The sequence below is a fragment of the Mesoplodon bidens genome (assembly GCF_964165515.1).
Source record: "Mesoplodon bidens genome assembly, chromosome: 1".
Taxonomy (NCBI): Eukaryota; Metazoa; Chordata; class Mammalia; order Artiodactyla; family Ziphiidae; genus Mesoplodon; species Mesoplodon bidens.
Genome location: NC_138176.1, coordinates 69,122,023 through 69,147,640, shown reverse-complemented (window position 1 = coordinate 69,147,640; position 25,618 = coordinate 69,122,023). Strand labels below are relative to the sequence as shown.

At 43.4% G+C, this 25,618-nt stretch overlaps 1 protein-coding gene across 1 annotated transcript; it reads left to right on the top strand.

The window, feature by feature from the left end:
• The first annotated feature begins 12,638 nt into the window (after positions 1-12,638).
• On the top strand, positions 12,639-21,925 carry TMEM128 (transmembrane protein 128). The gene is made up of 5 exons (XM_081232250.1): positions 12,639-12,751; positions 14,402-14,543; positions 17,718-17,876; positions 19,917-20,025; positions 21,277-21,925. Exons 1-4 carry the CDS (start codon positions 12,655-12,657, stop codon positions 20,014-20,016), a joined length of 498 nt encoding a protein of 165 aa, XP_081088376.1. The 5' UTR covers positions 12,639-12,654; the 3' UTR covers positions 20,017-20,025; positions 21,277-21,925.
• The last annotated feature ends 3,693 nt before the right edge of the window (positions 21,926-25,618 follow it).

The following is a 25,618-nucleotide window of genomic DNA, read 5'->3' as shown; positions in this document are numbered from 1 at the left end:
GTTTTAACTAAATCACTTCTACACATTTTCAATTAGAGGGTTTTGTGGGTTAGTTTTTTGCGTGGTTTAGTGTACGTGTGAATTGTAGTATTTCATCCAGGAACAGTCGAAACAGTCTTTTGTGTGTCATAGTACTTGCCCAGCCAGAAGTTCTGCTCTTTAGAAGGGATTTCTCTTTAACAGTTTGGCCCATCCACTCTGGCCCAGTCCATCTTCGGCCACAGATGGCAGATTTGTTGGTGACTAGATTTTGGGGTGTGGCCTGTGACCAGGTATAGAGAACCAGCTCGTTTGAAACTGAATCCATTATTCGGTGCTCCAGTTGGATTGGCATGCTTTCAGAACTGGTCCTCTAAATCCTAGTTTATTGTGCAGGAGGAGAGCCAGGCCACTCTTTGATATTTGAGTAGGTTTTGCCCACAAGTCCCTTCACAGCTGGTGTGTGTGGTAAGAATCACCCCTTTAACCAGTGTTAACTATCATCGTTAATACCTCTTACTACAGGTGAAAGCAAGAATGGGGCATGGAACAAGTGTTAAAAGGATTGGAGGGGGGCATTAATAGGAGCGGCGGTGGTGGTGGGGCAACAGGGCAGACAGAGATATGCTGTGAGCCTCTGAGTTCCAGATGAGCCAGCTTTCCTCCTGCACTTGCACTGTGTTCTGTTCTGATTTGGGGATGTGCTGCTGGGATTCATGGCGGGATTCAGTGGCACTGTGTCAGGAGCAGTGAGGACCCGGGCTTTAGAATCAGGCCTGGAGTCAGGCCCTGGCTTGGTCCCTTCATAGTTAACTGCTCTGAACCTCACTCTTTTCATCTGGACAGTGGAACAGTAAAGGTCCCTCTTGGGTTGTGAGTGAAGGGACTAATTTGTGTAAAGCTCACAACACCATACCTAAGCCCAGAGACACCCATTCGGTGGTTGCCATCACTACTGTCAGCAGGAACAGTTTCTGAGCGACGAGAGGCTTTAGACGTTTTGGAAGCAAAGGGGGGAGAAAAGTGGGAAAGTGAAGCTTGACCCAGAACACATAGAGGGACAATGCAGAGCCCTGAGTCCAGTCCAGGACGTCCCTGTCCCAGCACTCCAGGGAGCAGAAGAAGCACCGTCGTCCTCCGGGGATGGGTGTGGAACTACAGCACTACTCCCTGTGGGTACTACAAGCACCACAGTATTTCAGGATTTGTGTTGATTTCTATTTTTCTGTCAGTTTTACTGCGTTTAAGTAAAACTGCGTTTAAGGCTGTTCCAGAATGCTAGCAGAACGTTGGGCCGGAGGACGTAGCCCCTCAGCTCCCTTGAGCTCTACGAGGATGAAGCAAGGCCAGCAAATGGCGATTCTGATGGTCAGTGTCATGGGCAGGTCTCTTCGTTGGAAACTGCAGTTGGTGGCAGGAACGTCCCTCCATGCCTGTAGTTGTCCCATGGCTCTGGCTGCAAAGCACAATCTACAGATCCTTCCCAAGGTCTTAGCACAGAGACCACCCTTTGGTTTTGGCAATTGCCTGCCTGACTTGAGCTCAAACACAGATGATATTGGAACTCTGGGGACTTTGGAACCAATCTAATGACATTTGTTTGGGGCTTTACAGCTTCATTTTGTCTAAGTTGAGTATAAGATTGAATTCTACCATGTTCCGCCTGTCCCTATGCTGGTCTGATGGGTCTGGCACTTGGGTTTCCCCAAACCTGCCAGGCATGCATTTTGACACACTTAAAAAAAAATTTTTTTTTGATACCATCCTTTCTGGCGTTCCTGGTATTTGTCAACTGTATGCACTGGCCATTTTCTGTGATGCTGTTTACAAATAGGATTTGGGAGAAGATGGGCTGTATTCTGCCTGCCAAAAGATTAAGATGTGTTGCCAGCTGGGGTCCTCCTTTATGTCAGACACACAAGGCATTTTGCAGTTTGGTGAGGAAACTGAGGCTCAGAACAGTGAAAGGGAGGCCAAGCAGGAGTGAACCCAGGGCTGCCCTTTCTTCTGATTGGCTGTGACAGCCAGACTTGGGCTGATGCAGAAGTCTAAATATTCAAGCTGCTGAAGGCAGGGGGCATTTAGGTGGAGAGAGTTTAAAAATTGCAAAACCACTCAAGTTTCCCCAGGTTAATCTTGCTCCAGGCAGGTACGAGTGGTTTGTTACCTCGGTGTGAAGTAAGAAAAAAGAGGCTTTCAAAGACCGTGTTCCTAGTTCTCTGTTTAAACCCACCTCACAGGGTGGTTATAAGAATAAACTAATAGAAGTCAAGGTTAATCACATTGTAACAGGTCTGCAAATTTTTATGAATATCCTTAAAAAGTTATTGTATTATCCTTCTAAACATGTCATTTTTCCTTCAGAGTTTAAACCTTGAGCTGACCAGGTCCTATTAAAACAATTTACTTTGAAGGTATTGGATTGCCCAAAAAGTTCGTTCGGGTCTAGCCATAACATCTTACCAAAAAAACCTGAACAGACTTGTTGGCCAACCCAGTATCAAAGCAGCCTGAATTTCCTCTCTTTTCCGAAATAGATTTCTAGGACTTGGGGAGAAAAAGAAAAAGAAGCAATCTTTGGTATAGATTGTTTTCGTTTAGATAGCACTTTTGCAGTTGAATAAGGAAAGTTTTAAGAAATCAGTAGTTTTATTCATTTCACCTCCATTGGTGAAAACATGTATAGTTCTTTATTCCACCACTGAAAACTGATCCTCCTAGGTGTTTTTTTGTTTTGCGTCTGTGTGTGTGTGTGTGTGTGTGTGGTGCCCCCTGCCCTGTCTCGGTGATGAAACTGGACTCCAGCATAAAGTAGATAATCGTATATTGTTGACTTTTACCTGGATATAGAACCATGACACCATAGCACTCTTAAGATTATAACTCCTTCCTTGTGGAAGGAAATTAGAGATCAATTATGCTCAGATAGGAGAAAAGGCATTTTATACGTACTTACCAGTTCTTTGTGGTTACTGGAACTCAGCGTACATTCAGCCTTTATCCCTTCTTCTAATTAAGCTTTCAAGATGGCTAGAATAGGCCTTCTAAGTTTCTTTTCTCCTTAGCCAAGGAGAGTGTATTGTATTTCTCATTTCCTAGGTACAGCAGTGTTAACTTTATGTTGATTCCTAAATGACACATGGGCAGGAGGTGGGTTGTGTAGTTAATCCTCACTCTCTCTCAAGTAAGCTGGATTTTGGCAGAAGAGTTGGTACACGTGAGAACCTCGCCCCTCTCAGGTTTGGAAGAGGAATCACTGATCATAAGCATGCAGTGGGATTTCACAATTAAGGAGATTCTGTTGGGAAGTCGTGTGCACTGATTTTTGCCTTTCCTCAAAAACATATGTTTGGACCTGAATCCTCCAGTACCCTAAGGGCCTGCAGTTCTGCTCTAAGCCCTCTTGTTGTTAAAATTATTCTAAGTCACAGGGACTAATGAGGTAATTCCAGAGTGCCCACCCTGGGCCAGGCTCTGTCCTGTCTTCAGGGAGAGGGAAACAGACAACCTCAAGGCAAGCACAGTAAGAAGTCCTGCGGATGAACCAGCTGTAAGGTACACCCAGTGGGAGAGGGAGTCATTCCGCCTAGGGTGGGGGTGGAGGCCGTTAGGTTATTACTGGCCCTCTGGATTGAGTGACAGGTATTTACTAACTCCTTGCGGGCTCGGGTCATCTTTCTCTTACTCCTGCCACCTCACTGTAAGGAGGACCCTGTGAGGCCTTCCCGGAAGAGGTCCCCACCCACGTCCTCCGCCTGCCTTTTGTCTTAGAAAAACTTTAGTCAAAGAATAAATTTAATCAGAGAAGTGAGAAAATGCAGAAAGAAAGGAACACAGGCAGGACAAAATAATCATACTTTAGCCATTAAACAAAGTCAAGGACCTTTAAACAAAGTCAAGTTCTTCCTCAAGGACTGTAGATAATATTCTGAGTCATGTCCTTTGAGCTGTTTTGTAGACTAAACCCCTCACCAGGTAGAAGAAATGAACTGTATGCTGCCCACAAGCCACGTAGACCCCAAACCCATTGGAACCTGAAGGTTGATGATGCTGATTCCTGATTACTTCACCACCAACCGATCAGAAGAACGTCATGAGCTGATCACGTCCTGCTCCTTGAACACTGTTAGACCCCTCACTACACCCTCCAGTGGGGAACACACAGTTTTGAGGGTGTTAGCCTGCCGTGGCCCCCTTTGCCTGGCAAAGCAATAAAGCTATTCTTTTCTACTTCACCCAAAACTGTGGCTGCGTTTCTATTTGTCACTGGTGAACAGAGGCCGGATTTCGGCAACATCACCTACTTTCACCCTGACTCTCGTTCCCACCCACAAGGGAGGCAGTGGGAGGCGGTAAACGCTAAACAGGGCTCCATGTGCCAGAATGAGACTTGACATTGAATCTGACTTCATCTTGTTAGCCAAGGGCAGGTTATGTAGCCTCCCTGAACCTCAGGGGTTTTGTCTATTATACTGCCTTCCTAGGGTAGACAGAGTGAAATTAAAATATTGTACATGAGGTGTCCGGCACATAGTAAGTATCTGATAATATTTCGTCTTCCAGTGTGTGAAGTCTGCCCAGACTGCACTGTCTACCATGGATTGTCTGAGGCACTGGCCCCAGGGAGAGGCCACATCCTCTAGATACCTTGCTTTTTTCCAGCACGTGGCTTTCCAAGTGGCTGAGCTGTTAAAGCAAAAAAGAACCACAGTGGCCAAACCGAGCAGTAAGGCAGCATGTTTTAATGTAGAAATCCACTCTAATTCTGAAGTAATACTCTAGTTTTCAGTTATATATCATCATTTTTCAAGATACAGATACAGCCATAAGACTGTCACACAAACTTATATTTTTGATAAAAGCTTTCTACTGAAGTCTATACATACAGAAACATAAAAACTTGCATGGACAGCTCAAAGCATTTCACAGAGTGCACACACTTAAATGCCGTTACTACCCAAATCAAAGAAATAGACTCTTTAGCCGAAGGGTAAGCATATCCTTACTTCTGTCAGCATGGATTGATTTAGCCTGGTTTTGAATTTTATGTAAATGGAATCATAGGGCATGTACCCTTTGGTGTCCGGCTTCTTTCACTTAAGATTCCATGGGAGGACTTCCCTGGTGGCACAGTGGTTAAGAATCCGCCTGCCAATGCAGGGGACACGGGTTCGAGCCCTGGCCCGGGAAGACCCCACCTGCCGCAGAGCAACTAAGGCCATGCGCCACAACTACTGAGCCTGTGCTCAAGAGCCTGCGAGCCACAGCTACTGAACCCGCGCGCCACAACTGCTGACGCCCGCGCACCTAGAGCCCGTGCCGTGCACAAGGCAAGCCACCACAATGAGAAGCCCGTGCACCACAACGAAGAGTGGCCCCCGCTCACCGCATCTAGAGAAAGCCCGCGCACAGCAAGGAAGACCCTACACGGCCAATAAATAAATAAATTTATTTTTTAAAAAAAAAGATTCCATGAGATTCATCCATGTTGCTTTGTAACAGGAGCTTATGCTGTCTTTATTGCTGTCCAGTATTTCTCCATTCTACTGTCAATGAGATGTTCAGCTTTTCCTGTGGGGCGGGGGCGGGGGAGGGCAGCTGAATGTCTAATGAAATCAACATCTACACGTATACTGGTGCATACACTTTCTCATTTCTGCTGCGTGCCCGCCTTGGAGTGGAATTGCTGAATCATCAGGTGGATTTCAGCTGTAATAGATACAGCCAAACTGTTTTCCAGGGTGCTTTTCCCAGTTTACATTGCCACCCTCCGTGTGTGAGGGGATATGTGTTTATTTTGCCCCAAAATGCGCTGAAATTGAATATTTCTCAAATTTCTCTCTCTGTAGCTCCTCTAAATAGCTGTTAAATTCAGTGCTGTCAAGTATGATCCCTGGGGGTTACCACTAGATTATAAAACTGGAAAATGTCATCTCCAAGTTTTCAGATTTCAGTCTCGAATGATGTTAAAAATAAATCAGAATAGCAATTTCCCTCAGCTTAAAAAAATGACAACTACTTAGATACTCTACGACTGTCCTTTTAGATTTTAGATTTTTTAACTTGCAATTTGGGGCTGAACCTTCCTTCTGTCTGTCTTGGTTACAGACAATGAGGATTTCAGAGAAACCACTGTATGCCCTGGTGAAAGAGAAGTTTCTTTGTTTTAGAGGTGAAAGGCTAATGTAGCTTTTTTTCTTCTGGGATCCAGAGAAGCTTTAATTTATTCCCTTTGATATAAGTGATTAAACTGCCCTTTTAGTAGCTTAAATTGTAGTTGCTGAGTAAATACATGTGTTTGTCAGAGTTGAAAGGTCAGACATCGCTGGGAAGGTCAGGCCATTGTTTGGCCACAGAGCCAGTATTGTGAGCTGCTGAAATACGACCTTTGCTGCTGTGCCTTCCTGGTGACCTCAGGCCAACTTCTGTTGGCGGCCTGTGGTGGTCCATATATTAGATTTCTCCATTGTAGATCAAAGGTAGGTAAAGACTCAGTCCTACTGGGTAGTTTGAACAGCGTTGCTCTTGGGATCTGGCATCAAGTTTACATCGGGATACTAATAGTAATGTAATAGGATAGCCCTGCTCCAACCAATTTTATCCTGAACAGAGAGGTATTTTACAGCTAAAATTGAAACGGCAATCTCTCAGTTTTAGAAAAAGTTTAAGGTAATAGAATTTTCTCAATTTTAAGGTGTCCCTGCATAAAATTTCTTAAGCTTCTTGGCCCTTGTCACCACTTGATTCTAGTTTAGATTCCGTGAAACCTGGCATAAACTTTTATAGCACTTGGTTATTTTTTGCTTAATTTATCCATATTTCATGATATCCCCCAAAAGTGGTACTCTACTGTATGAGGATGTTTGAGAATAGTGGGTCTAGAAGGAGAGACGGTGGTTCCAAAGCATTGTCGTGGTGGCAGGTACTGCATGTAGGTCCCTAATATCCATCTTCCAGTTTCATCCAGCCTGATGCTGGGGTTCATGGTGTGGCCACCCTTCCCTTGCAGCCAGTTCTGCTCTCCGTTGCCAGTCTTTTTTTTTTTTTTTTAAGTTGATTTACAATATCGTGTTAGTTTCAGGTTACAGCACAGTGATTCAGTTTTATATGTATATATATGTTAATAACCTGTATATATAGGTTATATACAGGTTATTAGAAAATATTGAGTATAGTTCCCTGTGCTATACAGTAGGTCCTTGTTGGTTATCTATTTTATATCTAGTAGTGTGTATATGTTAATCCCAATCTCCTAATTTATCCCTCCCCCACCCCCCTCTCCAATGCCAGGCTGGTGTTTTCCCCTCCTTGTTCAGTTTTCTTAACCTGAGGGCCTGCAGGTTCCTCAGGAGTTGTGGCCGTGCTGGTGGAGGTGATGCCCAAGGGGAGGTCACAGAGCCCAGCTGACCCTCTGTGATCAGGATTTGCCCACCAATACAAAACTGAAGCACCTTGATTTTCCTAAGGTTGGCAGGGGGGGTCTCCTTATGGATTCTGTTTAATATATGTATGTTTGCATATTTACTTTAGTGATTTTCAGTTCATCTAGATGAGTGAAGTGAGTCTTTTAGGGAAGATTCTTAACTGATATAAAAGCAGTCCCCAGCTAGCATTCTGTACTGTTGTCTGGCATGTCCCAAGCCCTCAAGCTAATACAGCTAATAGACTGTATCTGACCTATCAACTCCAGTTAATTGGGGGTTTTCTGGTGTTCTTGAGGATTTCTTGGTTTTCTGGTGTTCTTGAGGATTTTGAGCCCTTATCCCTCTCTTAGGAAGGGGAAGAAATGCTGTTTTCTGTTAGCAATGCCTGCCATGGGTTGGGTAGGAAAGGGGCAACCAGGTCACCACATGTTCCCTTCTGGGTTTCTAACAGGATAAGGGAGTCTGGCACCAGGGAGCCAGCATTCGGCAAGAATGAGCCCTCCGGGCACTCTGACTTTTCCACAGTTTCTGTTCTGAGAAGCTCTGAGTCATTAGCACGGCAGCTCAGTGCTTAGGCTGGGAGCCTAAACCGCTGTGGGTTCAAATCCCAGCTCCACTTCACTAGCTGTGAGTCTTGGCAGAGACCTTTACACTCTGGGAAACTAGGTATTCACTCAGCAATTACAATTAAACTGCCAAACAGGTAGTTCAATCACACTCAAACCTTGTTTTATTGTAATTTGCAAACACTTGCATTTTTTACAAATTGAAGGTTTGTGGCAACCCTGCATCAGGCAAGGCTATGGGTGCCATTCTCCCAAGAGCATTTGCTCACCTTGTGTCTCTGTGTCACATTTTGGTAATTCTCGCCATAGTTCAAACTTTTTCGTTACTATTGTATTTGTTATTGTGATCTTTCATGTTACTATTGTAATTTTTTGTCTTGCATTTTAAAGTTCAGGTATGTGCATTGCTTTTTTTAGAAATAATGCTATTGCACACTTAATAGACTACAGCATAGTGTAAACATAACTTTTAGATGCACCAGGAAACCACAGAATTCATGTGACTCACTTTATTAATTTATTTTTTTAAACAATAGAAATGCATTCTCCCACAGTTCTGGAGGCTAGAAGTTCAAAATTAAAGTGATGGCAGGGCGGAGCTCCCTCTGAAGCCTGTGGAGGAGAATCCATTCTTCCCTCCTCCTGGCTTCTGGTGGCTGGTTGTCGATCCTGGCGCTCCTCCGAGCTCCTCTGGCCTCCTCGGCTCACAGTGTATGCAGCACTTCAGTCTCTGCCTTCCTGGTCACAGGGCATTGTCCCCTTGCCTCTCTGTGTCTCTCTTCTTCATATAAGGACAACAGTCACTTTGGATTAAGCCCACCCTTCTCCAGGATAATCTCATCTTTGCTAATTACATCTGCAATGACCCTATTTCCAAATAAAGTCACATTCTGAGGTACTGGCGGCTAGGGCTTCAACAAAGCATCTTTGAGGGACACAGTTCAACCCATAACACTCAGGGTTGCTTCCCAGTCCACTGTGAGTTCCCTTAGCCCTGCCCCTAGCTTGTTAAAGAATCCTTTCATTGAACTTTCTTCATTTACCCCTTTGAGTGTGCGATTGATTCCTGCTCTGAAATGGATCTTTGACCCTTACGAGTTGTGTGACCTTGGGCAAGACACTTAACCTCTCTGAGGTTCCTTCACCTCTAAAATGAAAATAATTTTCGTACCTTCCCTACCTAATTCACTGAGTTGCTGAAAGGTCTTTGTAAACCAAAGAGGCCCATAGCACTGACGGGGATCATCATCACTCTGTGTGTGTTGAAAGGTACGGCTAGGAAAGGGCCATGTCTAGATTGTTCTCTTTGATCTGAACGGAACCTAGCACCACATACCAATACATGCTGAATAAACGCTTCTTGAAGTTGTTGATGACCTATCTTGTGCATCGTGGCCGGTACTGAGAGGCTGAACACTGAACTGCTCCCCGGAAGACATGCTTTATTGAGGACATTTAGTTCCTCCTCAAGGGCTATAGATAATATTCTCAGCCATATCCTGCGAGCTGTTTTGTAGATCCTGAAACCCCTACCAGTGGGTTTCTTGTAGACAACAACACATACAGTGATGGCCTTGGCACCTGGGAAGGGAGTCTTATCATCAAAGGAGGACCAGCATTGGCATCCCAGGAAGAGGGGCATTTAATCTTTATTTTTAAAACAGACATTCTTTACATCTGGTCAGTGTGCCCTTTTCTTTAATAATTAAAGCAGATGTACAGGGCTTCCCTGGCGGTGCAGTGGTTAAGAATCCGCCTGCCAATGCAGGGGACACGGGTTCAAGCCCTGGTCCAGGAAGATTCCACATGCCGTGGAGCAACTAAGCCTGTGCGCCACAGCTACTGAGCCTGTGCTCTAGGGCCCACGAGCCACAACTACTGAGCACACGTGCCACAACTACTGAAGCCCTTGCACCTAGAGCCTGTGCTCCGCAACAAGAGAAGCCACCGTAATGAGAAGCCCACACACCACAACGAAGAGTAGCCCCCGCTTGCCGCAACTAAAGAATGCCCGCACGCAGCAACGAAGACCCAACGCAGCCAAAAATAAATGAATTATTTAATTTAAAAAAATAAAACATGTACAAAGTAGGTTTGATAGGCCACAAACAGGCTATTTTAGTTAGCATAAAATTCTAGTTAACTCATGTAGAAGCCAGAATGATTTCCCTATATCTCAATATGTAAAAATTTCTTTTATCACCTGCTATGTGCCAGGTGTTTGCAAAGCATTGGGGAGCAGCTATGACATGGTTGTAGCCCCCCCCGTCAACTGGGAGCGCACAAGCAAAAGGAAAATTGCAACAAAGAGTAACTGGAGCCCAAGGAGAAGGGAATAACTGATGAGGAGGTAAGCAGGAACCAAATCCAGAAAGCCTGGCAAGGCCAATTAATAACTACTACTGCTTGAACATGCGAGGCACTAGCCTAAACAATTAGTATACACTTATCTTCACTCTGGTACCCACTGTGTCACAGATGAGGAAACTGACACTTAGAACAATGAAATAACTTGCCCAAGGAGTCCAGAGTGATGGAGCCAGGATTCAATAGTCTATGAACACCTTGGATTTAACCACGTTGCTAAGGGAAGGCCAGCAAAGGTCACAGATTTATTTTTTCCCCAAAAGTAATCCAAAGTCAAAATGAAATTTCTTGGTTGGTAGCAATCTGATATCATACATCTATCATTTCGGTGCACAGTACGCACATTGAAGAACTTATTTAATGGGCCCTAGCAATGAAGATGTGGTCATTAAATACTGGATTTTTTTCCAACCTGCTTTTAAGTATCATCAATATGGTCTGCAAGAAGTGCATTTAAAATATCGGGGGCGGGGGGGAAAGCTAAAAGGCATTCGGATACAAATACAAAGGCCCTGAAACCACCAAAGGGGAAACTGATATGACCCGAACATACTACATATGGAAACCCTGGAATAGTTGTGATGCTCTGGGGAATATTCAATTACAAGGGAGACCCAGCACTGACCTTTTTACAAGGAGACAATCAACAGAAGACTGTATTTGATAAGAGGAATTCACTTCCTGTTAACAAGGCTTCTAACCCTGTACAAGCAAAAGGAGAAGGGAGGGCAAAGACCCCAGGTGGCTTTGAAGAGATAAACCCTGGTTCTTTAGGAGTCTGAAAAGAAAAAGAAAAAAACAAAATGGGAAAAAGGAGGTATTGTGTAGAAAGGCCATATGATCCACCCAGTTGTTAAATCCTTTGCTCCAAAGGGTTTGCTACAAGGGCTAAAGAAATGATAGAAATAAACCTGTAGAAACTTGACATTCTTTTCTTGAATATTTATTGCATTTCTTCTGGAAACACTCACAACACATAGAGATATTAAAGAGTGCCTACTAATTCAGATTTTACTTCCTGGGTGGCTTTCTGGACTATCCATCCCTGTATTCAACCTACCTCAAGCCACTCTCCCTGGTCCCCACGTACCACAGCAGAATGAAGGGCTGCCCTTTATTCGGTGCTACCATAACCCCATATGCAGTATCTCTGTTATGGCATTGGATGGAAATCTTCTCCACCACTAGATTCTAACTTGCCCCTGTCCTCAACATTTTAGCAGATGTAGCTGCTCAGAAAATGTTTGTTGACTGAATTAATGAAACGCTTCCATACATTTATAAATAGTGCTTTCTACTGTACTAGGTCTCTGTGGTCATTTTTGGCCCTGGAGCTCCTCAAGGGCAACGTCATGTCTTATCCATCTTATCTCCATTGCCTCGCATGGTGCCTAACAGTTCCTAGCAGACAGTAGGTGCTCAGCAAAAGTTTGAAGGGTTAAGCACAAAATTTCTCAACATATGACACGGTAGGAAGGAGGCAGGAGAGTAGCAAACAGGATTACTGATGGAGGAAAACTTGTTAATTAGTGACAAGTGACTTGTTAATTAGTCTTTTTCAGTTTATGAGCGTGAGTGATGGGAACTGACGGATTTCTGGGAAAGTACAAATTTAGCTTTCACGTTTCTGGCTGGAGGCAATTTCTTACAAGCCGTAAGAAGGGGGCTAACACGAACCACATACGGGTGCTTCACATTTAAAACCCCAGAACAAATCCATGCGGCAGGTATAATCCCCGTTGTACAGAAGAGGAAACAGGCCCAGAAAGGTTTATTTCTTGCCTGAGCCCACCTGAGCGGTCAGCGCCAGGCCCAGACTCCACCGCAGGTTTCCGGGCCCGGCCCAGCGGTCCTTTCCTCCTCCTGGGTGGCCTCTGACTCTTTCAAGTCTAGCTGGGCGACTCCTGAGGAGGAGGAGGAAAGAAGCTGGGGGCTGAGATGCTTGGGCATACAGGAGCCACGGGGTTCAGGACGCAGAGCACAAAAGCTACGAAATGCCCCCGTAGGGCCTCGCACACCCGCCCGCGCGCATTCGCCGGCATCAGTGAGCTTGACCCTTCTGGGCTTCCGTAGTTCGGAACAAACTGGATATCTTTAGGTGGGGAAGGATAAATATTTTGAAGTTCAAATCATGTTTGCGGATTTGAGCACTAAGATAGTAAAGGCAAACCCTCCATACGTTCTGACGACCTAAAACCACGAAGACAACACAGTCTCTCTCCTTCACAAAAGGAAATCCCTCCCTCCCCCGGCGAACCGATGCCGGAAGTTCCGGTAGGCTTGACGTCACTACCGCCCAGTTTCTGGGCGGTGTTAAGATGGACGCTCTACAGGCTCGGGAGCGACTCCGGCGGAGATACCTGTTCCCGCGGGACGCGGCGGTCCAGGTGGACCGCGAGGGCTACGCCGGGCCGGGTGAGGCACCCCCCCCTGGCGCGCTCCGAGTCGCGCCGAGTTTCCCGGAGGCGAGGCGCCGGACACGGCCGGCCCCGCGGGCCTCTCGCAGCCCTACCCAGTCAGGAGGGACCGGGTTTCGTTTTTTCAAGGCTTAGCAAGTAGTTTTGCAAGTCGGGTATTTACTGTCGTAAAAGACCCTTAGAGATCAGGTAGCCCTGCGCATCTTGGTCTTCAGGATTCCCAGGAGAGCTGGTTTAACACCTGTTTGGCAATATCCATTAAAATAAAAAATATCCGCAGATTGTATTTCTAAGAACCTAACAAAGGAGCGTACTCGTAGCAGTACACAAGGGCGTGTGTGCAAAGTCTTTCATCTCAGCTTTGCTTGTAATAGCGAACGACTGGAAACATCTAATTGTCCGTCAGCAGGGAGCTGGTTAAATACACTTGGCTGTTTATACATGACAGCAGGCCGACTTTTATGTACCAATGTGGATGCTTTTTAAAGGGAGGCGCAGAACAACGTATGGTATGCCACCATTTGTGTTCAAACCAGATACCATGCGGTGTGTGTTCACCTGTAGATGCATAGAATATGCAAGAATTCAGTAGACGTTATTACTGGTAGCTGCTTTGGCGCTGGGGAACTGGGGTTAAGGGTAAAGAGAGAGATTTCGCCTTAGATCTTTTTGTCCTGTATGTTGTAAATCTTGCGTATTTATTACTTTTAAAAAGTAAACGCAGAAAACATCATGCGCAGGCATACTGGTTTATAAATTTCGAGGGTGTCTCGCAGAATTTGTATTATGAATAAGCTTCCCAGGAATTCTGATGGTCAGCTAAAAGCTCGGGAACCTTGGCTACATACTAGTGGTTCTCACATGAACTGAGAGAGAGGGCATGTCAGTCACATGAGGAACTTGTTAGACCCCATTTGACCCATTCTTTCAGATTGGGTCCCAAATGGCAGGAATTTGGCTTGTCCATCACCTGTCTAAGACAGTACCATGTTGGGACTGGACCTCCAGTGTGCCCTTTCCACTTTTGAGCTGCCCCAAAAGGTTGTGTTTGTTTAAAAAATTAAAATATGTACTTGTAAGTAGTGTTTTTGGAAAATCAAGTCCATTTTGTGTTCTTATGTTTGCCACTTGCATTTTTCTTAATTAACAGGACTAATCACTTTCCTAGACTATATGTGAAGCATAGCATTAAAATTCCTATACTACCAGATGGCATTATTCTTTCCAAAAGACTGTATAAATAAATTTGGTTGCAAAACTCATTTAGCGGCAAAAAAGTTGACTATATTGGACAGGTTTTATGGCAGGCTCCTATTAATTATTTCTAAAAATATAAACCTATTTTGGTGGTTTTACAGAAGAAATTGGTACTCTAATGGGAGAGAATGTGGTTCTTAGAAAGCTCTAGGAAATTATTTTATTTGACTTAAAATAGGTGTAATTTAAAAAAAAAAAGGGGGGGTGGGGTGGGGAATACCCTGGCAGTCCAGTAGTTAGGACTCTGCACTTTCACTGCCGAGGGAGCAGGTTCAGCCCCTGGTTGGGGAACTAAGATCCTGTAAGTGGCACGGCGTGGCCAAAAAAAAGGTATAATTCTTCCTGTGAAGTTAATGGTTACTTCATAAGTTGAACTCTCCATTATTTGCAGAAACCTCTACACCTGTTGAGAAAAAGGAGAAACCTCTTCCAAGACTTAATATCCATTCTGGATTCTGGATTTTGGCATCCATTGCTGTGACCTATTATGTCGATTTCTTTCAAACCGTTAAAGAAAACTTTCACACCAGCAGGTAAGAAAACTTTATTGCTTCGTAAGTTAAACATACGTGTTTTATTTTTCACGTTTTGTGAGCCGAATTCTTCAAATGCTTAGTAGGCACCTACTTTCTGCCGGGCATGGTGTTGGAGGTGCTGGTGACGCAGAGTTGAAAAAGAGAGTGTGTTTTCTGGGCACGTACCGCAGAGTGGGTGAGGCTGGAAATTATTTCAGTGGGCTTTTTCAGCACAGATGTTTTGTAGGATGAGGACGGTAGTGAATTTAAGAAGGACCTAATCCATTTGTAAACCATGCAGAGAGAATGACTGAAGGTCTTTAAGAAGATCAACTACACGAGCATTGGGAGGAGGGAATGAGAATTGTGGTGGGTGGGAATTGGGCCTCAGAGCTCGTTTTCAGAGAATAGTTACAGCCAACAAGTTAACTACATGTACAGGCTGTGACTGAATTAGAGTTGCGGTCACTGGTGGGAGGAGTTAGGAGCTTTGAGGCAGGATGTCAAATAGTCCATCGTTCATGAGGATTGAAATCTCTTCAGTATAATCTAGGAGTTGACGCGGAGGGGAAGGTTGTTCATCACACTCCTGAGTCCTCACTGAACATTGGAGAGTGTTCTGGAGGCCCCTAGATAACAGAAAAAAAGGGAGAGGTGTTGGTGAGCACCGGAGCTGGCATCGAGAGGGGTGGTTTGCTTAAAGTGCAAGTGTAATTGTTTGGAAGTACCAGCAGGGCTAGAAAGATGCAGACGGGACTGTTTGATCCGGTGATATCGTTGGGGGTTGGGGGACACACAGTCTCTCCCGCAGAGGCCCTCAGGAAGAGCAGTGACTGCTGGAGGGGCGCCTGAGGAGAGTGAGGGAGCAGGTGGTCTGGGGAAAGCAGGCGAGGTGGGGGATGTTATGTAAACTATGGGAGAGAGAGAGCTTGTTCCCGTTCCTTACTTCCACAAGCAAGAGCTTTCCCTAAACACTCCCATCTTCTGGCCCTTCCCCTCACTGGCTTCTTCCCTGGGAGGTGCTAGACCTCCTGATAGAGTTTGGGATGAAGAACCAGACACGTAGCTCAGCACCTTCTTCCTCTTGGGAGCCAGCTGCCCATGGGAAGCACAGATTCTGGGCTGCTTTTCTGCACCATTGTTTTATGGGGCGACCCTGACATGAGAAGGTCTCTAGGTTTTCACTGTGACTTGAAACCCAGTGGGTAAGTCTGTCTCTTTCTGGGTTTCAGTGTGAGGAAGCACGTTGTCACCATTCACCAAAGCTGTCTTCTTTTCGTAGCTCTATCAGTAAAAAAGCTGACAGTTGGTCTTTATCAGTTTGGTTTCTTTGTGTCTTTCAATTGGTCTAGAACTTGGGCTGGGAAAAGAAGGGATGGTTGTTTCAGACACCATCAGTAGCACCTGCTGCTTCGTTCATGAAATATCTCATGAGAGCCTAAGCTGTATCCAGTTATGGTGACAGTGATGAACAAGGCACGTTTCTCACCCGCCACCAGCTCATCTTAGGCTGTGATAGATGAGTAAGTCACGTGGTGCGCACTGTTTGCGTGTACGAGGGTATGTGCGGGATGCCGCGAGTGCACCTAGAAGGGGCACCCAGTCCAGCCCAGCCTCAGGAGGTAGGCCTTTTTGAGGTTTCAGGAGAGATGAGAGGATTTATCCATTTGTGTCCTATGTATCCTTGTATATGAGAATACTAAGTATTCTTAGTAGTTAAAGGAGATGGTGAGGTAAGGAATAGCTCACTACACTGTAAGGTGTTTGGGGGCGCCCACAGGTGTAGTGGCACCCAGTAGCCCACCGGTGGTATGTGACAGAGCCTGGACTCAGCCTCCAGACCAGGACTGGGGGGCATGAAAAGAAAGTGGGAGTCATAGGCCTGTCCTCAAAGAAGTGTCATCTTAGAGGAAAAGAGACAGAAACGCATGGCCGAAGGCTGAGGATTTTGAGTAGAGTCGTGTTGCATTCTTGCTGAGGCCTCGGTAAGCAGCGGGGAGTTGGGGCAGCTGTGGCGGGAGAGCGCTACCCAGAGGCAGTCCGTGCAGGCTGCCTTCTGCTTTCTCGAAAAGGGTTCATTGCTCTGATTCTCCAAATCTGGCCTCCTCCCATGACCCGCAGGGGCTGGAAGGAAGGGGCTGATGAGCTTTTTCTCACACACACTGAGCCAGGTCTCGTGTGGAGTTGGAAGGAGCAAAAAGCCATTGTCCCTTGGGGGAGGACCGGAGATATTCTAGGAACGGGAGGGTTTCATTTAGAAATCTTTTACGAGAGGCAATATGAATTAACTCCTTCCAAATTGATACTCAGTATTTCAAGAAACCCTGCGTAACTTGGAGGAGTTGATGGCATCTGTTGAAATCTTTATTACTCTCACACTCAAAACTTCAGAAACAACCAGAAAGCCGCTCGCTTTCCTGTATGTTTAAGGAAAACGTCCTTTTTTGTCGGTTAGTTTATGAAAGAGAGAGAGAGAGAGAGAGTGTGTGTGTGTGTGTTTAGAGTCTTCCTTTTTCATCCTCTCACGTGTCTCACTCTCATCTCTACCTGCCCGCCTCCTATCAGATCTAGACCTCCTGCAAGCTGGGGCTGAGTAACTGTGGGTGCCACTGCCCCTTCCCCAGTTGATATTCTTCTTAGAAATAGACATTTAGTCTATTAATGAAAACTCTTAAGATACCTGATTTGTTAAGTGCTGTCAATTAGCACTTTTTTTTTAAACTACTTGATTTTTGTGTATATATTTGCTTAACAATCACTGAATTTCTAGTCAGCTTCAGGTATCTGAAGAGCCTTTATAAGTAGTTTATATTGTCTAGACCCAAGGTATGCTGCACACAGTCTGGAGCAAAATTGCAAATAACATCTTTCTAAAGATAGGCATAGAAATTCTGATTCAATAAGTTCACATGCTTCCTTTCTGTAGTAGCAGGGCCGAGTCATACCTGGCTGGTAGGCCCTGTGTTATGGGACAGGACTCAAAATTCAAATCACCTGTATTCAAAGGTAAACTTACAAAACCTTTGTCAGATACATACACTGTCAAAAATGGGATCACTGCCATTGGTATGGTAAGCCAGCAATGATATGAGGCTATGTCACATTTCAGATGTGTCAGAAAAGATTATTTACTATTAGGCTGCAGAGGATGTAAAAGAGGATAATAGAAGGGTATTATTTTTGTCTCTACAGTTGGTTTCTGTTTGGCGGTGCCTTGTTGCTTGTTAGCTTATCGATTGCATTTTACTGCATAGTCTATCTGGAATGGTATTGTGGAATTGAAGATTATGATATCAAGTATCCAACGTTGATACCTATTACAACTGCTACTTTTATTGTAGCAGGAATTTGGTAAGTTACCTTTGGAATGAAAATTTTTTTGATCAGGTAATGAGGTACGTGGTACAAAATTCAAGAGGGAAAAAAAAGGGAATAATGGGAAAACAGTCTCCTTGATTCCCTTTTCAGTAGTATCTTTCTTTACTTATATATTTAGTTATTTAAAATACAAATGGTCACATGCTATATATATATATTGCATTTTGCTTTTTAAATCATTTTCATTGTGAAGTATAATACAGACAGAAAAGTGGAAGAATCTAAAATGTACAGCTGAATTATGCAGTGAGCCTTGGTGTAAACCCTAACGAGGTCAAGAGATCTGTGCCGGCCCCCTCTAACCCTTTCCATGCCCCCTCCCAGTCACTCTACCTTCATTCCTGCCCGCAGGTAAACACTGTCCCCACCTTCATGGTAACTGCTTTCTTTTGCATCTCTTATAGAAATGGGTTCATATAGTATGTACTCTTTTACATTTGACTGTTTACATGCACCATTATGTATGATTCATCCATATTGTGCATAACAGTTGCTCGTTTTCATTGTTGTTCAGCATTCCATCTTATAACCAAATCCCAGTTTATCTGTTCTGCTGTTGATAGCATTTGGATTGTTTCCAGTTTGGGGTTATTATGAGTGATGCTGTTAAGAACATTCTTGTGTATGTCTTGTGTGCCTGTGCATGTTTCTGTTGGATGTATATGTACATGCATACATATATACATATCTCTAGAAGGGAAATCGTTGGCTCATCGGGTATGCATACCTCCAACTCCAATAAATAGTGCCAAACTGTTTTTCCAGAGTGATCTTTTTTTTTTTTTTAAATTGAGTTTGGAATTCTTCCATACCAGTACATATAGATGTGTCTCATTCTTTTTAACAGTTACATCATTATCACTGCATGGACATACCATGATTTATTTAACCAGCTCCCTGTTTTTTTTATTCTTTCGCTGTTATAAATAATGCCACAATTAACATCATTTTACATAAGCTAAGAGGTTCTCAATGAAAAGTTTTTTTTATGTTTATAGAAGTATTTTATAACTTGCTCATTAAAGAAAAATCTGTAAATTACAGAAAAACACGAAGTAAATCCCATGATCCTGCCAACCAGAGAGAAAACTACACTGAACATTGTGTATGGCCTTTTAGGTTTTTTTCTCTCTTTATATTAATTGCATTTTAATTTGGGGAGAACCACACACCTTTGTACACATTCAGTTTAAATGTATTTTTTCTATTATTATTTTCTGTAGTTGAAGTTTATGGGTGTTTGACATATATTGCATTGTGATGTGGTTTTTTATTAACCCTTCAGTGACGAGTGTAGACAGTTGTCTTATTTTACAATTTCTTATAAGGCTAATGTCACCCCCAGAAATATTGTATGTTTTAGAACAATAGGACTATAGCTATTTAAATTTCTACTTCTCAAAATATTATGTTAGTCGTTAACTATCTGAAACACTTATTTAATTGACTATAATTTTCCTTTATTAACTTCTGCTCTTAAAAATTCAGTTCATAAAAATCATTGCACTTAGAAAGTGTGTTATTCTTACCTTGGTGACAGGAATAGTGTTTTTCTCAATGGAAAGTTTAATAGCAGCTTATAAATGATTACTTTTTCATTCTGTTTCTAACAGCAAAATACTTTAACCGTCTATTTTTTTTTTTTTTTTTTACCATTATAGTTTGGTAGTGTGTGAGATCGTAAAAGCAGGCTGTAGTCATTTTATTTCATGTTCCTTTACAGATACTAATGTTAAGAGACTGAAGTCTCTCTTAAGCCAGGCCAGCTCTCGTTAGAGGAGCTTTAGTGATTCCAGTTCTGAGTACTTTTTGAAGAAATTGTGATATTTCCAATATTGGCTAAATCACATATCTGAGAAACATGATTTATATATAGAAAGTTACTGGCTGAATGAACTTTCCCAAACCGGGTAAAAGTGAGTCCTTTAAATCTAGATTCTACAGTAGAATATAGTTGTATAGAGTATAGCTATAGTTGTGAACTGTGTGGCTATTTTGTCCTTTTCTTTTCAGCTTCAATGTTGCTTTATGGCATGTGTGGTCATTTTTCACTCCACTGCTGTTGTTTACCCAGTTTATGGGGGTTGTAATGTTGATCTCACTCCTTGGATGATTTCTAAAGGTAAGATTTCTGGAATGGTATTTCTAATAATGAATGCATTTGAAAAAGTCTTTCATGATAATTTTTAGTGGACATAGCAATAACGGACTAGTAAATTATTTCAGTCATGTTTACATGAGAGTTGTTCATCCATTGAACTCTGAGGTAGAAGGGACTGTGATCCCTTTCCATTTGCATAATTTAGTTCTAAGTGACTACTTTTTAGAGAAGGCACCCTGACCTTCCAAGATCTCATGAAGAGAGTATTTGCACCTTCCAATATGGATAAGTTCACACATTGATCCATTTTCTATTGCAGTAGACTTCCATCTATTTCTATACAGATGACTATTGGCTAGATCGTTCTTAGTTAATGGGAATATGGGAAGAATGGGCAATTTTACCCAGTTGAGAAGAAAAATGTTTTCTAACTGTCCTGGCTGCCTCATAAAAATCTCATGGATGGCACATCAGCCTTTTCCTTCCATGTTATTTATAGAATTTCTGCTTCCCCAGAGACCACTGTGTCCCTGGGCCTGCTGCCTTCACAATGGGGTCTATTTGCTAATTGTCAGGTAACTCATTTATTGAATAAGTATGTGTTCAGAATACTCACTGTACATGCTTAGGGACATGGTGAAAAAGACAGACGGTCCCTCTCTTCATGTTGCTTACGTTAGAACTTGGAGAAAATCTACTCCATATGTCAGTTTACTTATTTGTAAACTTGAAAACTGAGACCCAGAGAAGTAAACTTGAAAACTGAGACCCAGAGAAGTAAACTTGGAAAACTGAGACCCAGAGAAGAAAAAGTTAATGCACTCAGTTATGGGTGCAAAAGAAAACTGACCTTTCAGCTCACAGACAGCATGTTCTCCCTTCGGAGTTTTAAAGGAAAGTAAAGAAGAAATGGATGTCCTCTCATTGTTGCTAGTCTGAAAATAGCTGCTAGCACACACATGCTGATGTGCAGAGTCCCCTCCACATGTTGTGCTGTGTCTAGGACCGTTTGGACTCTCACAGTATGTCCTCTGTCCCTGTTGACCTGTCGCCACAAGAGCATTCCCTCATCTGACCCTGTCTCCTTTGAATCTCTGGCTGTTCAGTGTTGAGTTTTTCCACGTGTTCAGGAGCTTTTGACTTACTGCCGACATCAACTTATAATTGGTAACAGAGAGCCAGAGAATGTTGTAGGCAGGGAGATTGAACTGTGCTTTTTAATATTAAATCCAACAGCCCGAGATAGAATGTCTCGCTTGGGTTTTCTTTCAGGTGTAAGGACATGTCAGTTTAAAGTGAATGATTAATATCCTGCTAGCTGAAAGCACCGCAGACATAATGGAAAAGCTACAGTGTGTTTTTGCATCTATGAAGTGAATGGTTTCCTTGGAAGAATTGTAACTTTATAGCTCTGTAGTTGAAATCAGAATAAATTATATTTCATTTGCATATTCCTAAACTCATTATCGAATTTTTCACATTCAAAGTAGAAATATTCTATTCAAGACAAATAACTAATTTGCGGTGTTAATCTGTTTGGATCGTTGGAGAAACTGTTAGTATAAAAATTTAAATGAATTTTCATTAGAGATGCATAATGTACTCCCGATAGTGTAGAGAAGTTGTTCACTCTTCCATTTAAGGGGGAACAGTTCAGTGTATGAGATGACTGGCTGTGTATATAAAGGAATGATAGTGTCATGTGCCTTTAACCCAACTTCAGCAATTCCTATATAATACCATTTTTATAATAGTTTTGTTAGGAGGAGGACCAGTTGAAAGGATTTTGTGTTTTCCCATCACTTAAGATTTATCACTGTGTAAATTACTGGGTTTTTAGCATTTGTTTAACATACGAACTTTTAATCATCTTAAGTACGTGTAATTTTTTTCTTAATATTTAAATAAAGTATTTCTATAACTTTGTTGTGTGTTTTGGTAATACAAACTTTGGAATTGTTTCTGTCTTCAGCTATTAGCACTTTCACTATAGAAATAAGGCTTCTTTTTAGAGAAGGCTACTCTGCTTTTCAAAGGCCAATGGAAGACAGTATTTGCACTTTCAAATGCAAATATGTTTACATTAAACCTAAGCATTGTAAGTATTGTGACATTTTAAGTACCTTATGTTGGTTTCTGCGCTCCCCACCCCCAAGGGACTTCAGGTGATGATATGTTTCAGTCAACACTTGTGTCTGGCTCGGGTCACACCCTGCAGTAGTAGTTAATCTTGACCTTGAGTAGCAGTTAGTCTTTCTCCAGCTGTGAGGCAGGAACAATGTCTGTGTTGTTGGGTTGCGGGTGATAAGAATAATGTTTATGAAACACCTACTACAGTGCCTGGCACACAGTAGGTGCTCACTCAATAAATGGTAATGGAGAGGGAATGAAAGACAAAGTAGATCAAAGAGCAGGAATGGGAAGAGGCAGGCATGATTGGTAAACAGAATCAAGCTCAGTTCATGTACATATGCCTGTGAGGGTGTATAGAGAGAGTCATTTAAAGTAAGGAGCAAAGTCAGGCGAAGGTCAGAATCAGGTGGCCAAGTCAGTCAGTGATGTGAGGGTCCAGTGCAAGGCTGAGGTTGCAAACGCAGGAAGTAGGATTAGAGAGAGCACTGATTCAGACCCTCCGGAGGGAACTTGGTTGGGGGCAAGGGACGTACCCCCGTGACATCTCCCACAGAGTCTTTGGGCAGATTCTGCAAGAAATCTTTCCTTTCCTCCCTCCCTTCCTTCCATTTTTCTTTTCTTGCAAAGTAGTTTTACTGTTGATACTTGGATAGAAACCTAAGGCTGGGATTTTCTGTGTAATACAGTCATTAGAACCCAGTTAGCCAAGTGCTGATACTGTGGTATAGCTAGGGTGGTAAGGAGATGATCCTGTTACAAAGAGACATCTGAATAAATTTGTTTAAACAGGATCATGCCTGGTCCCTGTGCCCATTAAATAAGTGCTGTACAGGTTATTTGTGGGTCTTTTCCTATTGTTATAATTATTATTTTCTAAAATAAATTTATTTATTTATTTTTGTCTGTGTTGCATCTTCGTTTCTGTGTGAGGGCTTTCTCTACTTGGCAGCGAGCAGGGGCCACTCTTCATCGCGGTGCGTGGGCCTCTCACTACCGCGGCCTCTCTTGTTGCGGAGCACAGGCTCTAGATGCACAGGCTCAGTAGTTGTGGCTCACAGGCCCAGTTGCTCCGCGACATGTGGGATCTTCCCAGACCAGGGCTCGAACCCATGTCGCCTTCATTGGCAGGCAGATTCTCAACCGTTGCGCCACCAGGGAAGTCCTTGCTATAATTATTAAATAAAAACTGTGTCAAGCAGTGTTGTTGCTGCTTCTAAACAAGCCTGTGGGAGGAGCATCCACTCAGAATAGTAATGAATAACGGAATTAACAGTTGTGAATGTTTATCGTGAAAGTCGGGGATATGGTAGAAGCAAGTGTGTGCTCTTAAAAATGTCCCTGACTGACAATCCCAAGTGTCAAGACCGAGTCTTCCACCTGGGTTGCACACTGGTTGCCTCAGGCCTGCTGCTCAGAGGTTCCCATTGCAGCTGGTGACAAGGCTGTCTTGTGAAGAGTCCTCCAGGTGATTCTAACATGCAGCCTTGTTCCAGAACTATCCTGTTCCAAGCACTTTGGGCAGAGACGTCTCTGCAGAAGCTAGAATGTTTGAATTGTGAGGGAACACAGAGATAGCAGAATCGAACTTAGCTCCCTAAGGTAAAAACCAGATTAAGGCTCCCTCCAAATCTGTGTCTGGGACCTAGCTTGGGAGGCAGTGGTCTTTCTAGGAGACTTTATATCATTTAATATCCTGGCTGTCTCAGGGTTCTTTGGTTTTATACAACAACAACAAGAAAAGGTCTCTGGCTATGCTTAAGCAAAAGAGAAATACATTGGAAAGGAATCGAGGGAAAAGCTAAGAGCCGCATCTTTATAAGTAGAATCATTTGGGGCAGTGGGGCGGGGTGGTCCTAGGTAATAGGGGTTATTAGATGCCCTCTTCCATGGCCACAGTTAGGATAACTGCCCTTCACTTAAAGATATTTTAAAGACTTTGATTCAGCTCATTGTTTCTTGAGGTGGGAAAGAGCTTGGTAGATTTTAAGAAATGTTTACATAGAATTCATAAAAATAAATAACAATCAGGAATATTTCACATACACTAAGGACTAATTTGAAAGAAGCAAAATTGCAGGCTCCGGGTCAAGGGAAGATTGAGAGTTGAACAGAAGAGTAAATTATTCTTAAAAAGGCCACAAAGATCTCTTCTAAGTCTCTCGGATTCAGTTCTGAAGTTGAGGAATGGGATTTTCCCAATTCGGCAGAAATGTAATGTGTAGCTATTTTATTTCTAAAGCAATGTGAGCAACTAGCTTTTAGTAGAGCTGTAGCTTTGGCAAACCTTATTATACCTCACTTTGGGTATATTCATGATGCCTTGAGATGCATCATTCCTTTCCACATACAAATGTGTTGTACTATTTACCATCTTCAAACAAACACCCAACATAGGGCTCCCTCACGCTTCTCCAGTTATTAACCATTTTTTGGGTCCCCTTTACAGCAAAACTCCACTGAAGAATTCTCCAGGCTCATGATATTCAATTGTGTTCCTCATTAAAAAAAATTGTATTAGGACGTATGGATGCAAAAGAGTGTGTGTAATGCTCCTTTATGTATAAAAATAGAGTCCAAAAGGATGTCAGGAACTTGGTCCCTCCCCAGCCCACACTCAGGGGTAGGAGTGGACCCTGGAGTTCACTCAGCTCATTGTTTCCCTTGCTCCTGCGCGCCCAGCCCGCAGCCTGATCCCCACTCTCTCTCAGGACCAGCAGGACTCCTCGTAATCCCTCCACCGCTGTCATGGCGCTGCCACAAAACCTGGGATTCCTTCTCATACCCTGGGCTGACTTCCATGTGCATCTGTCTGTATGTTCCGGTTATCACCTATCACTGCATAACAAACCACGCCAAAACTAAGTGCCTTAGGACAACCACCACCCTTTATTTTGCTCAGGAATCTGAAATTTGGGCAGGAATTGATAGGAAGAGCTTGTTATGCATGGGGTGACTCAACTGGGACTGGACGGTCCACCTCCAAGGTGGTTTCCTCGTGGTTGGCGAGATGGTGCTGGCCGCCAGTTTCACTCCGCCTGGACCTCTTCATGGGCAGCTTGGGTGTCCTCATGGCATAGTAGCTGGGATTCAAGCGTGAGCTTTTACATTAGTTTTCTGTTCCTGCTGTAACAGATTGCCACCAATAGTGCTAAAAATGACAGAAATTGATTATCTCACGGTTCCTTGGTTAGAAGTCTAATATGGGTCTCGGCAGGGCTGCATCCCTTTCTGGGGGCTCTTAGGGGAGAATCCATGTCCTTGTTCTTTCAGACTGTTGGCAGAATTCAGCCCCTTGCAGCTGAAGGACTGAGATCCCCATTTCCCAGCTGGCTGGCAGCTGAGGGCCGTTCTCAGCTTGGAGACGCCAGCCACATGCATTTCTTGCTCGTGTAGCCTTCTTCCTCCATCTTCAAAGCCTAGGACAGTGGGTCAACACATCCCACTTATACTTTGAAATCCTCCTGCCTCTTCTTCCATTGCC

Coding starts and splice junctions, on each gene's coding strand:
- TMEM128 (XM_081232250.1), top strand. CDS start 12,655: ATGGACGCTCTACAGGCTCGGGAGCGACTCCGGCGGAGATACCTGTTC. Junction 14,544..17,717: donor GAAAACTTTCACACCAGCAG/GTAAGAAAACTT, acceptor TTGTCTCTACAG/TTGGTTTCTGTTTGGCGGTG. Junction 17,877..19,916: donor TTTATTGTAGCAGGAATTTG/GTAAGTTACCTT, acceptor TTTTCTTTTCAG/CTTCAATGTTGCTTTATGGC.